Source organism: Carassius auratus, chromosome 6, assembly GCF_003368295.1.
Source record: "Carassius auratus strain Wakin chromosome 6, ASM336829v1, whole genome shotgun sequence".
Lineage (NCBI taxonomy): Eukaryota > Metazoa > Chordata > Actinopteri > Cypriniformes > Cyprinidae > Carassius > Carassius auratus.
Window position 1 is genome coordinate 13,251,200 of NC_039248.1, and position 16,263 is coordinate 13,267,462.

The window sequence follows — 16,263 nt, forward strand, 5'->3', positions numbered from 1 at the left end:
CAATTGCAGCAACCGTAATAGAAAGAACTAGTGGCAACATAAACTTGTAGCCTACATAACATCTTTTCTCAGTCTTCTTTATACTAGTGGCAATTCAATATTGACACAATTGTGTACATTTATGTACATTGCTTAAACTTTTTAAATCAAAATATAATAGAACAACAACTTGTTGCTTATTCAGAATAATGTGATTTAAGTGTTTTCAATAATTTGCAACATCTCAATTATGTTTGTTTATTGAAACTCTTGTACATATGCAAGCTTGTAATACCTTAAAAATATTTGCTCATTTCATTTGAATAGCTTTAAAGATATATAATAATGGTTAACTGCTTTATTACAATATAAGCTTCACCAGAATTTACTGAGAAACATTTAACAAGAGAATCTGTCACAGGCAGACATAGCGGTTGAACTACTAAATATACTTGGTTAGGTTTTTTTTTTTTTTTTTAACTAAAAAGGTAAAAATGAAAAGAGAGATGTATTGTCAGTTGATGTCCTGAAGCTTTCTTTTATTATTGTACTGATCTTGACTTTTATATAGAAAGTATATAAAACAATCAAATAAATAACAAAATTCAAACCCAGGGTACTAATAAAAATAATAAAATATCCAATTCTGTTATAAGTTATGAGCCAAACACGTACATAATGAATACGTATTCATATGTAGAAGAATACAATTATACAACATCAACAAACACATTAACATAAATGTATTTTACATTCTGGATAACAGGTCTTCGTCGTTGCTTACGCAGCCGCATAATTCAGCCGGTGGCAAATGCGGTAACATTGCATTTCCCATCCATAATATATATAAAAAAATATCAGCCTATGCGTACTTTAAATCTAGTCCAAAGTTCATACAAAAGTATATGTACTTTAATCTGTTTCACACAAGACGTTTTCAATTGGCAAATTCTGTTCATCGAACCACGCACAGCTTGGTGAAGACGACGACGTAGTTGAGTTGGCAATTTATTGCTACTGAAAGACGACGGCCCTGAAATTAGCAAAAACGATGAATAAATTGTTATCTGGTCAGCCTTGGGGGTTGATATTGAAAAGTTTAAGTAATGCATGTATGCTTTTGTCGAGTCGAGGGCGTGCAGGTATCACGCTTTCCCATAACGTCACAAGAATGGCCTTCCTTTGTTACTTCTAGAATATACTAGCATTACCGCTTCAAGTGTACATTTTTCAGCAATCCGTAGGCAAGTGTTCTTAAAACAAACGTTTTATCATCTGACTTAGAAAGGCAACGAAAATCGTATTTAAAACATTTGCGATAATAATAGTTATTTAATATGGTTTGTTGGTCTTCTAAGAGTGGTTTATAATTTTGGCCCATGTTTGCCCTCGTCTTCCTCGTTCTAAAATCAAGAACCACAGTTCGCCAACTGGGTACATATTTTGGGATAGAATGAAATCCTGCACCAAATCAAACGTTCAATCCAGTCCTGGATGCCTCATATATTCCTCACAGTAACGTTAACTGCTGACGCTCTAGTATCGCACTCCATGCGAAAGCGCCCAGGAGACCCCGTGCTGCTTGCTACAGCAGTGTAACAGAACACTGTTACTCCCTTTTACACGGATAAAAGAAAAAATAATTCCTTATATGAAAGACAATTGAACTCCACGGCGTATCTATTTAGTAACACAACATCTTTCCACAAATCCTCGGTCCCTTCTTTTGAGTATCCATTTTAACTAGCTGTTAGTCTTCCAAACTTAAAACTCCTGCAGCCTCTCATCGCCATCTCACGCTGCAAAATGCTGACTAGAGAAGTGAGCCACCTCCAAAAAATGAGGCTCTGCCTTTTTTCGGTCTACGACAACAGTTAGCTAAGCAGCGATCCAACGGCAAATGCGCGTTCCTATTTGTTACAGCGATTGACACATTTCTACCCTATAGCATACCAGAGGGCGCGGGCTAGAGTTGGAAGTCCACCCTCGTAATGAACCCCTGCTCCGCTGTGGAGGAAACCCTGTATTATGGTTGTGTGTAGGCTTCGCTGGGAGCAGCGGTCGATGCCGGTGTAGAGAGGGGGATGGGCAATACTGCAAATGTAAAGGACATGAGATTGAATCACAGTCTTGAATCACCAAGTGCTGTACATACCCATATAAACACCGACTATAATTTTGTAAAATAACATTGTATATTGATGTATTATTTAGCAACTTAGCGCTAACATTTGAAGACCGCACAGTGTCTTAAATGGGAGAAAATGTGAAACTTTCAACTCTTGTGTAAGGGACACTGAGAAGTTTTGAAGATAGCCTGAGAGCCTCGCGGTTTACAGTTCACAGGAAACACCGAGGTCGCAAGAGAAGGCCTTCTGTTCTGCCTCGAATCGATGTTGGATTTTTTTCAAACACTAAACACCTTTAACGTTAAAAGGCATTTGAATTTCAGTTACGCTGGAAGGACGGTATAGGTAAGGCATTTTGTTATTTCTACGAAGGTTTTGAGTGCAATAGCTTGTTTTTTTAATCAACTAGGTAAAGTTGATGCAGAAGTTGAGAGCTCAGTTTATCAGCTCGTTTATCAACTCGCACTGTAGCTTTTCTGTTCCAACTGTTTTGGTTGATTGTTTCTGATGTCACGTTAATGAATCAAATCAAATTATTTTAATGATGTAACACCGTGTTGGTTGATCTTCATGTTAGCTTGATGTAGCCATAATCACAATCACACTTTGACAAGAACCTCGTGCTAAGAACTGTTTTTTTTTTCTCTCGCTGTGAACACTCGGTGATCGGCCTAATGTTATGCTGCTTATGGTCTTATGGTTTGCACATTTATCACGTTCACAGTATTTGTGTCCCTCAACATAAATTATCTATCCAAGTGAGCAAAGGTATCATTTTAGTTAGCCGTTAGCTTAGCCGAAAGATGCTGTCTTAAAAGCTAGCACGGTAAAGTAATGCTTTAAAATGCTAAAATCGTTCTTCGTCAGTGATCTTAATTTGAAAATAATAGGAGAAACAAACGATAAGGGTTTTCTGTAAGAAACTGACTCAGGGCATTTTAATGTTAGTTTACTTGAACGAAGTTTCTGTGTGAAAACCTATATGCCAGTTTGTATTTACAACATCCGTGCTTGTCAGAATAAAATGTATCAACTGCATGCAGAGGATGAATGGTGTATTAAGGTGCTTAACTGTATGGCTTAGCTTCGTTTAACTTTATGTAGGCACTTTGTTGGACTTACAAATTGGAATTATTTTTTTATGTTCTAAAAAAGATAGTTTGTCGGGATAAGCAGATGTCCTGTTGAGCAGTGTATGTGTCTGTTTTTGATGTAGACTGCTTTCATCTTGTTTACTATGAGAAAAGTTTATGATGTGTTTATAATTTCTTGATCTGGTCTCTGTTTTCGTTTGGAAGCGAAAATAATGCGAACCCCAAGAACCGTGACTTGCTTTTCTCATTCTTCACCTCCGCCTCCCCCATCAACCAACCCCCCAACTCCATCCATGAGAAATGGGTGGTGTTTCTAAGGGGAACTCGCCTTTCCTTTTTTAGCCTCCATTTTTATTTCAACAACAAGTGAGTGGAAACGACAAGGAAGAGAAGGCAACCGCGAGCGAGTGGAACTCGACATGATTCGCTCACGTTACTGCGGATATATATATATATATACATACACATATATATATATATATATATCACACACACACACACACGTATATGTGTGTGCAAAACATTTGTTTGTTATTTGTGTAAAATGAACCGCGAGGAAACGCCTGCTGTTGTAGCAAGGCCGCGCACTCCATACTTGGGTTACTTTTACGTATACACACGTTACATTATTTTAGAGGTCCTCTGGCAGCATACTGTCCTGTCTGCTCGCTGAAAAATTTGATATCATCAGGACCCGAAACAAAGACTGTCCATAACAGTGCCTGATATAATTCACACATTCTTGAAATGGTATCCACCTGCTATTTGCATGGACTGGGTTAGATAATACATGACTGTAGTGTAAATGAAAGTGTTAAATTATTTGTATAAAAATAGAGGGGGGCGGGTGGATACGTCTTATTTTGTATTAAATGGTGGTCGAATGGAAGTCTGAGAGCTTCAGTAAAAATGAAGACTGGCCATGTACATAAACATATTTTTAAAAAACAGTCTGTGTGTGTATCTGGTTATCGTTTGAAGGAAACCTCAGAAAGGAAATTTCTTTTTTTCTTTTTTTAGTTCTTGGAGAGCTTGGCAACTGCAAGCATAAGATTGGAGCTGTCCGACATTTTCCTAGTATGTTTTCAGGTTTTATTTTCGTCTGCCTTGAACTATGTGAAACCTGATCTTTCTGTGACTCACCCAACTCGTTATCTAAAGTCAACGTGTGTCTTTGTCCAGAGACAAAGGACAAGCATTGAAAGTCAAAACTTTTTTTTTTTTTTTTTAAGTTTAGCATGTATGAAAATAGTGTAAATGCACTGAAGCATTTTAGTATAAAAATGTAGAAAGCTGTGGAGTTTTAACTGAATATGTTAATTCAGTGAAACTGTACCAGAAATCAAGACATAATGGCAAACATGCGAGGTATTTTTTTTATCACAACTATATATGTATATGTTTGTATTATTGTGTGTGTGTGTGTGTGTGTGTATAAATATATAATGTATAAATATTTTTTTGCCAGAGTAATGCATTTAAAAATTATGACTTAAAACATAATTTTTATATTTTTGATCATGAAGATGGCAGCAACAGTTCCAATGTTTTTATGACATGCATTGCTTTTAAAAGACTATTATGCAATCTGCAGTTGTGATGCCTTTTTTAAACAACATAGAATCCGTTTGCTTTGGCCAAATGTTTGTAGTTTGTAATTTGTAGTTTTTGTTAATTAGATATTTATTGTATACATGAGCTCTGTTGTGCCTCATTTTAGATGTGGTTTCTATTCTTGAATCCATGCATACACACATTAGAGCTCATTGTGATCAATGCAATTTAAAAGGAAAATATGTATTTCTGTGTATTGATTTTTTGTTGTTGTTTGTTTTTAATTTAAATGGAGAAAATACATACAGTTTGCTTTTGGTTTTCTGTGGCCTTTAGCTCTTGTGCTATAATATGTACTGAGACTAAAAAACAGTTGCTGAGATGCCTGCTCCTCTTCTGCCTCCTGAGTGGGTGGTTTCAGAGAGCCTCTGCCAATCAGATGCGTTTGAGTGTTGTTGGTCTCTCTTGCCTGTGCATTCTCTCTCTCTCTCTCTCTCTCTCTCTCTCTCTCTCATATATTCCTCCTTACCTCCCTCCCTAATCAGTGCTTTGGAACATCTACATGCACAATCTTAAAATGGCTTTTAGTAACATAAACAATGTTTTCTTTTTCAAAAGGCAGCTGAATATAATGTGGTATCCATACACACTTTGCCAGTCAAGGTTTTTTTTCCCCGTTTCTGTGAGCCATGTGCAGCCATTTTAGCTCCTTTACAGTTTTTCCTTCTGTATTTGGAAAGGGTGGATCACAGAATCAGTCATCTTGAAAACAAGCTGGCATAGAGAATGTATTTAAATAAAATACATTCATTTTTTTTTTCTGTGGTGATAGTCAAAAATGATCAGCAATGTTTATAGAAGTTAGTAGAAGGGTTCATGTTTTAGTTATTGAATCATTGAAAATGGCCACAGTGAGTCCCATTTGTGTTGTAAACTAGGGGTGCTCCGATCACGATCGGCCAATCATTAATGCGCATCTCTTCAGTAAAGCCGGTTCTCTAATCAGCGGTAAATTCCATCAGGTGCGTGATTTCACATAGAGCAGCTGTTACTACACAGAGCCGTTGTTAACTGAGAAGATGCGCCAAAAAACGCTGAAAATGAAGTGGATTTGCGCATCTTCTCTATTAACAACGGCTCTGTGTATTAACAGCTGCTCTATGTGAAATCACGCACCTGATGGAATGAACCGCTGATTAGAGAACCGGCTTTACTGACGAGATGTGCATAATGATCGGCCGATCGTGATCGGAGCACCCCTATTGTAAACCCAATGGTTCTTGATGTGTACCACACAACAGTGGATGACCCCCTACTCTCCTTTTTAACTAGTTTGTTAGGTACACATGGCTTAAAAAAAGTATCCTATTGCATTGGAAAATAACATCTGGACTATATATGCTTAAACATGTTGTCATGGGGATGGAATATTTCCAGTATTCAGGCTACATAAGGGTATTTCCTGCATGTAACAATTTTTAGCCTATGTCAAACTTAGTCATGCCCTCATGTTTGATTTTGTGAATTCATATGGACATACTTGCTTTTTTTGTTTGTGTTTTCTGTTATTCCAAAGCAACTGACAAGTGGTCAATGGATGTAAGAACCAATATTATCTTCCAGGTGAGATAGACTTTTTGCTGTCAAAGAAAGTGATCTTCAGTTTTCACAAAAATAAAAATTTAATTTTCACAAAATGTAACAAGCACAGCTTTTTTATTTATTAAATATTATATGACATAAGTGTGGTATCCCCCCCCCCTTTGTCAGCTCAAAACTTATATTTTACATTTGTGTGAGAGATCCAATGATATCAATTACTGTTATCGGTATCATGTACAATATTCTGCACATGTACTCGTTCTTGTTAAAACACATTGTTACCACAAACCGATACAACGTGGTGTGTTTACAGTCTTTGTGTCTAGACAAAGAAACACAGACAACAGAACAAACATAGAGAAGAATAGAGATATCAGATTAAGGATGTCTATATCTAATTAATAGAATATTAAACATAAATTAAATATTCATTCATCATGTATAGCTGCAGTGTGTGAGCTGATAAGTCAAACGACACTGAATAGATGGGCAAGCCAAGACATAGATGCGTTATTTTCCACACAGACATTGCTGGAAAGTTTGTAGTTTGGTCCAATATGCCAAATAACAAAGAAAGCAAAAGGATGCATATATTACTAACATTACTTGATGGTAAAGGGAAGGAGAGAGAAGTGTGTATTTCTGTTGAATTATTTTCAGTGCTGATTGCTCACTTAGCATACGTCATTTTAATTTAAACATTTATAAGTAAGAAAAAACTTTAGCTGTTATGTGATTTATGTATAAACAGTGGTTCTCTAAATTATTACAGGGAAATGTGAACAGCTCTGTATGTGTGCTGTGCTATTAGGGCTGGGCGATATGGGCAAAAATGAATGTCTCTGTATTTTATTTTTGGCCAATTTGCGATATATATTTTTGTATTTTAATTAAAAAAAAATCTGTTTTTAACCCTCAAACCGTATTCACTTTATAGCCCTTAATCCTGTAATTGTGGACACATGTGGGCACAGAGGACTCAGGTGTGATCCTATTTTTTATTTATTATAAATGTTATATCACTGTCTTCGATAAAGTTTTGTCTATCCATTTATGGTGCTTTTTTTTAAAAAAAAATTATTTTTGAATTTATTTACCTCAAAAGTACCATATTTTCTATGTAAATTATGCTTATTTTTATGTTTTTAAATTTTTTAACTACATTAAAATATCATTTCAATAAGTTCTTAGAGCTAAAACCTAAAGATGAAGTGACTTTGCTGTCACCTGGTGTCTCATTTTGGTATTAAATTAACGAAAAACAATAATATCAATAGCCACTAGATGGCTATAGTACTTAATGGCTGCATATATAGGCTGAACTCTATGAACCACTGTATCACTGTTCGGATCCTTGATCCTCTGCTGACTCCAAACCACAGTTTGCCTGGTCTCCTTCTTCCCCACTGGATTCCAGGAGAATATCCAGGGTTTCTGCTGCACTAAACCTCCTTCTCATTGTGCTGCTTGCAGTGAACTGAGAAAATAACTGCCACTGCAGGTTTAGGTAGCATATGCTACATAAACGTTTTGTTTGGAAGTAACAACAAACCTTGCAGTAGCAGTTTGATCTGACTCTGAAGGTGTCAGGTGCCAGGTGGTTGATTGGATCATAACAAAAAACATGGTCAGACATTAGCCCAGCTCTGTTATAGGCTCATTGAATGCAGTGTGTGTGTCTGTGTGTGTGTGAGTGTGTGTGAGAGAGAGAGAGAGGGTGATGAGCCAGGTGGATGATTGGATCATACCAAAAAACATGGTCAGACATTAGCCCAGCTCTGTCACAGGCTCATTGAATACATTGTTTGTGTGTGTGTATGAGTGTGAGTTTTTGCCATGATGACAATGTTGTACAGGATCAGCTCTTCATTTGAGTGTATGTTAGATATGCATTGTATTGGATCTATTAATTTATTTTTACAAAAAAAAAACAAGAAGAATGCTCTAAATTACAGTTTTTCCCATTCATTTCTATGGGTGCCCATTTTTGACCCAAATACAAGATTAAGGAGTTTTTTTTTTTTCACCCACTTAACATTGTAGAATTGAATCAAAAAAATGTGTGTGTGTTCAGGAGGCAAACTTAGGAAAAGTAACCAAGTCTTGTACCGCTCAGATCAAGGGAAGTATTTTTTAAAAATAAATCAAAATTATTTTGCCCACATTTGTGCATAATACGGTTTTAGGGTTAATATATGTATTTCACTTACCTCCCAATGTTGTCCAACAAAACAATAGGCCAACATATTAAAGGCTATGAAAACAAATAAAGTGAACGTAAACATGTAAGCCTTGATATTAGGTGCAAAAAAAGCTTAAAATCACATTTCTTTCTAACATCGTAACACTGCAATTTAAAAACTAAAATATTTTTTTTAAAGCGGAAGTTAAATTCACTAAACTTAATATGGAAATAAATTAGAAATAAATGTTAGGCAATTTTGATTACCCCATTTCAGTCACTTTACAGTCAGTGCCATCTTAAAAAATAGACTTACTTGTAGGTTTAAAATTCTACATTTCACGTTTATTGTCAAACTACAAATATTTCTGCAAAATGTATATTTTTGTCAGAATTTCTGCAGTCCTATTTAATTGAGCTCTGTCTGTTTGTTGCGCATGCGCACTGTAGCACTCGTTCACTAAAGTGAAATTTAGAGGAGAACCTCAAAGCAGAAGTCTCATTCACTTCTGAATGAATGAAAAATTCTTTATAGCTTTCTAACCTATGCAGATGGAGAATATACCTGTGAAAAATAAGTTATGGAAGGAAGGAAGACGGCACATCTCAAACACATTAAACAGCGCAAATAGCAGTGTCTCTGTCAGCGGCACACACAGCCTTTCTGTCACGGGTCGAGCCTTAAACTAATAAGCAAAATGAAACTGTAACTGTGATGAGTGGGGCGGGGCCGAGAGCCGTGGGAATTGATTGAGGCCGATGGAGTGATGTGTAAATGAGTGACACTTGCTCCACTCACCGGTCTAGTGTCCCATGGAGACATCGGAAGGTTACAAAAGAGAAGTGACTACAGTAAAGGACGAGAGAGGACCAGGCCTGGATTATTTTGTTATTAAAGTTTGATTTGAATGTTCGCCGGTTCCCGCCTCCTCCTTTCTGCGATTGTGAAGTTTGTATATTGTTACACTGGTGCTGAAACCCAGGAGGAAGGAGGGGTGCGCAGCCAAAGATCCCTCGCCACTGTGGTGAACCAGCGGTGCCATCGAGCAGGGTGAGCGAGTGTGCCGCTATGGAAGCTCGAGGCGGTGGGCTGTAGTGAGTTGCCGGGGATGGAGGAACTCACTGCTGGCCACCTGCGACGTGGAGGAGCGGCTGCCATCCGTGAAGGAGTGGAAGAGTCGGCACCGTTTGCCAGGGAGCCGGAGCCTGCTGCCGTCCGCCATGATGGGGAGGAGCAGGGAACAGGGGACTCCTGCTGGCTGCCCAAAACCAGAGAAGCCGTTGTGGCATCCGCCGAGAGCCGTCTAGTGCCACCGCCAGGCACAGCGGAGGAGTTCACCCAGCTGTTGGAGGGCCGAGTGGCAGTGCGTCTGGGAACCGGAACAATTAAAAAAAAAAAGATCTTCTCTGTCACTCCACATCCTTCCATCTCCTTTTCTCTTGCCCCGTCTGTCCTACCCCCAGGTTCCCACAGGTCACCGTGAGCAGTCCCCTGGAGACAGGTGGGGGGTAGTAGAGCGAAGTCTCGTGGGTACCCCCCCCGGCTTGCGAGGGGCGATGGGGGTATTTGATGAGTGGGGCAGGACCGAGAGCCATTGGAACAAAGCGAGGCCGGTGGAGTGATTTGGAAATAAGCGACACCTGCTCCACTCACCGGTCTCGCATCCCATGGAGGAGATCGGAAGGATACAAAAGAGGAGCGATGAGAGTAAAAGACGAGGGAGGACCAGGCCTGGATTTTATTTTGTGTATGGTTTTTATTTGTGCTCGACAGTCGTCCGCTAGGGGCATATGTTAAGAACAAATTGGAGCATGCACTTTCTCCGCATCAGTCTGTGTCCTTCGCTATATTTTAGATGCGCTCGTATCAAACTACTGTATATCGATACAAACTCGATATACCGCCAACCCTATGAGCTATTACAGATAAAATATGAGTGTTACAATAAACAGTGAAAATAATATTTTTTTAACTGGCATAATTAAGTGTAAAAATAACTAAAGGGAATCTCTGTTTGCAAAACAAATTACACTGACTAATGATTAATTGTATTTTTGTTTCTGTACCAATATTTAAAACAATTACTAATGCAATAAAAATACAGGTGTCTGTAACAAAAAAAGTAACAAAAGGAAAAGTAATGGTGTTGTATTTTGAAAAAGTGGTGCATTGCTATTAGTGTTAATGTTAAAAAGTTTTGCATAAAAAAATATTTTATTTGCATAAAATTTTGTCCAGGCAACCAAGCCTTTGTTAAATTTCACAGACTTAAGTGAATGAGTGCCAAACAAGAAAACTTATCTGCTCAGTAATTTGCTTTTTTCAGTGTTGTCAGGGTCTTGAGACATTTTTTTTTTTCTTTCTGGTGAGCCAAAAATTAAAATGGTGCCACAAAAAAAAAACTGTTAGCTGTCATTTTTTACATTTAAAAAAATAAAAATAAAATTGCAACACGCTAAGCAGCACTAGTTCACTTGTTTGAACTGCACTATCTTGGCTCAAAACACATCACAGAAGTTTGAATTAGATGCAGAATTGTCTGCTAGAAAAGCCAGATGTCTGTGATTTTCGAAATGGCACACTGCATTCTTTGCAGTACTGACAGGGAAAATGGTGTAACCATTATTTTGGTGTGTGTGTGTATTTACACCACATTCCTGCCAAAATAAAATTATATAAATACATAAATACATGCATACATACACACACACACACACACACACACACACACATTTTGTCTTTTCTCCTCTGCTCACTATAGAGAAAGTGAAAGAAACTGACGGAGCTTTCTAACACTGCTTTACCCTGCGTGCCCGTCTGCTACGCTTAAATATGGACTAGTATATCTGTAAATATTAAGGCATAAAAAGGCTGTTTATACATGAATCCTGCATGCTTTGCGTGTCTGTGTCAATGACACGTGGTTACTATACTGAGTCATGCGTTACGCTCGCGGTGGTTTCAGAGTCCATCTTCTCACTAAATGAGGAGATAAATACATGAACATCATCTCCAAAACTGCTCTGAGAGTCACTGCTTGAGCATTTTACCGATTCATATTAGTTCAACTAGTTAAACGAGTTAAACTAGTTATCTCTGTGGCAGAAATATTATTCAGTAGAATGTACATAGTACTACTAATACTGTTAGTACTACTAAAATTATTAAAACTCTTTTTTTTAAGGAATAATCAGACAACATTTCTTCCATGTTTTATAGTGAATATTAAATCCTCTTTGTTTGCCAAAAAATTAAGTTTTATTAATTTTCAGTAATTAAAAGATAAATGAAATGAATGTATTATGCCTTCATTTGATAACCAGAAAATTGTAAATACACAACACAGCATTTCTGAGGAAAAAAAAAATCATAAGGCTATTTTAAATATACATTTGAATAAATTCAGTTTTTATGCATGTTAATGATTTGTCATGCTAAAACACATAATTTGGTAACAATAAAACATATGGTGAGGAAAAAAAAAAAAAAACCATTTAGTGCCATTTTTTTATTTTTTTACTTTTTTTTTTATTAATAAAACTAATTTAACCATTAAAAAGGTTCATTTCTTTTTTATATTGAGTGTTTTGTAAAAAAAAATTTAAAACAAATTTCTCCTAATTCACATTTGTCAGTAAATTATTATTATTTTTTTTGTAGTAATGGATTATGTACAGACATCTAAAGACAGATAATGATTGTTTGTTACGCAGCCTTTGGGTTAAAGCAATCAGATAAAATGATCTTGATTGCTCTGAATTCTCAATGTTATGCACCTTTCAGTCTAAATCAGTTAAAACCCATGGAAGCTATAGACCTTAAATCAGTGTGAATGATATGTTAAATATTACACAGATGAAAACAAGACTATGAGGGATAGACTTGGTCTTTAAAAATGCATGCCACTACTTCGCCTCATATACTTAAGCTTTGTGAGGCATTATTCAACTTACGGACTGGCTGTTCACATATGACATTCATTGCCCAAATTCTTGTGCCATAAGAGTACTTAATGCAATAAGCTAATTGCTTCTTGACTCCAAGTATGCAGATGTGTGGTATGTATACAGTATTGCAGCATATACTTTATATTTCAAGACAAATATTACATTTCAATATTGCTTTTTGAAAATACACTTGGTTTTAATATAGCTTCACTGAAAGTTATATTGTAATACAGCATTGTTGTTAGAAACTTGTGAGACTTTTCTCTTTTGTCAGTTATCAGGCTGCTGTTCATACACGTCTAAATTAGCCTACTACCCAAGATCATTATTGACCAAGGGAGAAAATTATGTGGATATCAACATGCAACACCACAGCTCATGTGAAATACCATGCACCATTAACGTCTGAATAAATCATGACAAAAACTTTTGATATCCACTGTTTCTGTTTATATTTAAACCACAACCTTGAGTAGAATTATGAATATAACACATTTTTATTATACACTTCTTTTATTCATTATAAAAACTGCCTTGTGTATAATTTCAGTGTTTGTTGACAAGTTACGTCAATTTTATACGTAAACTATACGTTTATGTATAGTTGTTTAGTTTACGGTATTAGTTGAGTTTTTTTTTTTTTTTTTTTTATCACAATACCCAGTACTATTTGTTTTTAGTGTGCGAATAATTATGCTTATTTTCATTGCCTTTACAATCCAAATGATCACAGTATATTTAAGCTTATGTAATATTGCACAATGCATCCTTTGTGCTAAAGTTAGTCTCAACACGAACATTTTGCATTTTTTGTAAATAAAAATTTTGTATTTGCTGAGGAGTATCAACCTATGTAGCTTGCTTTACAATTGTTGATCTCGAAATCTAAACTCTTATAATTCAGGATGAGCAAAAGATGGATGTTCTGCGAGATTGGTATTATTAGGTCTGGTTCGCACCATTTTTTGTTCTGTGTGTGCAGAAAATAATTCTATATTCAGTTCTACAGCACTGCTTTTTAGTAAATTGAGCGTGACATGAATCATCTTTTGCATTATCTGCTGTTTCTTTAACTTAGTCAGCCCAATTTAACTTACAATACTAGTTAGTTAATATAAGTTAAAGTCAGGGACTATTTTCAAGCACTGTGTCATTGAGTCATTGAGTCATTTTTGAGTAAGATGCTAACGGTATATTCAGATTCAATGATCTATGCTAATCCAAGCTAAAAGTGCTATCACCAGACCTGGAGATCGACTGAATGGATTCATAATTGTAAAATTAAAATGTTTAACTATAGGGGAGTTGGAAAATGAGCCTATTTTATTTTTTAAAGTGGAGTGTTCCTTTAAGGTTGGGTTTACACATGATATATACTTAATCCTCTCTCCCTCTCTTTTGTATGGTCTATGGTTTCAGGACTCCTGATGTGCGTGGTGTGGTATAGCAGCGCCCCATCTGAGGAGTGCTTCGCTGCTGCCATTAGGAGCCCTTGATTCTCCTCTTCCCTCCCCTCTCCCTCCCCTAACCCCCTTCCCGCCCCGCCCCCACCCCCTTCCCTGCGTTGCTGCACTTGACGTCATGAGCATAGTAATTACATTGGGAGTCACCACACCCGAGACACCTTACACCGATATGGCCGCTGGATCAGAGTAAGTTTCTGTTCTGAGCCCTTCCTTTAACATGGTGCCTTTGTAGGTTCCTGGTTGATGCCTATTCTCAACCCAAAACATGGGTTTCCACAGCAGAAAATTAGTTTTAGTGTATTTTGGACTATTGTCACATAACACACTACAATAAAACCTGTTATGTCAAGTCTCTTGCGAAGCGCAGAGTCAGTTTGAAACGGGCTTTAATCCACCCAGCTGAGTACTGGCCAAGAATGAGATCTGGCACCAGAACATGCATTTTTTCGGTGGATGGGGGTAATGAGAGTTGTTTATTTAGTGCATTTTTTTTTCTCCATGGTTAAGAGTATCCGTTACAGAGAGAAATAAGGCAAAGACAAATTAATTAGTTTAGACTGAGAAAAATAGACCTAATCATTTTTGTTTTGCATGAATATACTGAATCATAAATGGCCAATCAATCAATCAGTGCTACAAATTCACAGATGGCATGTCAAAAACTCTAGATCGGATTTCTCTGTTTACCGTTAATGCATAAATTATTTTTCACCCCATTCTTTCTTTTAAAAGGTTGCACAAGCTTTCAATCTTTTTCCATCTTCTACTCACCCTCGAAGCATCCTAGATGTATGTGACTTTCTTCTTTCAGAATAATCCAATAGTAGTTATGTAAAATTGTGTCCTTGCCCTTCCAAGCCTTTCAATAAGTAAGCGGGTGTTTGTTGTCAACCGTTCAGAAGACGTGAAATGAAGTGCGTGCATCTGTAATAAAATACTGCTCCAGGGTGTAAATAAAGGGCCCCTGTAGTGAATCCATGCATTTTTGTAAGAAAAATATCCAAATTTCAAACGTAATAAAAATGTTTTTTTTTCTCACTTCTGCTGACTTGGGGAAACCGGAAGACATGCAGGCAGATGTTGTAGTTCGGCAGCACTGCGTGGTTAGTGACGAGCGAGAACAAAACAAAAAGCTGGTCATGAATTAGAAGCACAAAACGAGGATTTGTAAAGAAAAACATCAGAGGATTTAAAAATAAGCCAAGAAGGTTTATCACAATGCCGGCCGGCACAACATCATGATGTCTATCAGCCATCGGCGATGGACGATTGCATCGTCTATTGGTCCAACCCTAGTATGTAACACTAGGCGGAACATGTTCAGAAGATGTGTCAATCTATTAATGAGACAATAAGTGCCTGTTTCCATGCCATATTAATTGGGATACCGTACAATTTTCTTACTGTGTCTCGCAGCTTCTTGCTCAAGTTATAAGGATAATGACTATGCCTTTTCAGTGATTCTGCATGGCCTGCTCACCAACACCAACATTTGCTTATATTCTTTTATTTTTGAAGCGAATGCGGGAGCGTGGAAATGCAAGATCATGTTTGGTGAACTCTGCCCTGCAAAATCAAATCACATGAAGACATTTCACCAAGAGAAGATTGATATGTCACAGGGTGCTCTCTTAACTGATTCAAAAGAATGCAAAGGAGCAGGGTTGAATTTGTACATTGATAGTTGCAATAGTTGGAATTTCTGACATCCAGTGTCAGGCAATCAGGTAGCAGCTTCTTCTTACAGAAATCAGTTTCAAACTGGAGAATGGATGTTTCACTCATGCAGTGAGGCAGATGTGGATCTGAAGTGACTACTCAGTGTTGTTTGTGGTTTGCGATGGCAAAGGAGTCTAGCCAGCTGAGGCAGAATTTACTGTCTCTTGAATGACTTAACTTCCTACTCTGCTAAGCCCTGTCACACTTTTAAATTTAGTCTTTTATTAAATTACATAGTATCTTCTGTACAAGCACAGAGATCTCTGTGGCACCTTGATGGACTGATGATCCATAGTTACCTCTCTTCCTCAGTCTTTTACTGGGTATTATGTGTCAACTTCACCACATAAATTTAAATGGATGGCTGTGTTTTTTTCCGCCAACAACCTGAGTTTCACCCTTGGGTCCAAACTTATTCTAGTACAGTGGTTCTCAACCATGTTCCTGGAGCTCCCGCCAATTGACCCAGTTTAAATTTGAAAGTCACTGTTCTAGTGGATTGTGAACCTGCTGTTGTTCACACCAATACTAGCACTAGGGCTACCTTACATGATAACACTATGCTTCAGGTTGGAATTTGTTCTCTAGAT

General features: G+C 37.2%; 1 protein-coding gene across 6 annotated transcripts in view; it reads left to right on the forward strand.

Moving 5' to 3' along the window:
- Nucleotides 1-1,996: 1,996 nt before the first annotated feature.
- Nucleotides 1,997-16,263, forward strand: part of LOC113097308 (SET domain-containing protein 5-like) — a 32,885-nt gene continuing 18,618 nt past the window's right edge. For 3 of the 6 annotated variants that reach the window (XM_026262565.1, XM_026262574.1, XM_026262549.1), the window contains exons 1-2: nt 1,997-2,453; nt 13,908-14,140. In XM_026262565.1, coding sequence (XP_026118350.1) covers nt 14,070-14,140 — 71 coding nt within the window. In that variant the 5' untranslated portion in view covers nt 1,997-2,453; nt 13,908-14,069. Of the gene's footprint in view, nt 2,454-13,907; nt 14,141-16,263 lie in introns of those variants that run through there. The other 3 variants (XM_026262581.1, XM_026262588.1, XM_026262557.1) reach the window with 3 other exon arrangements.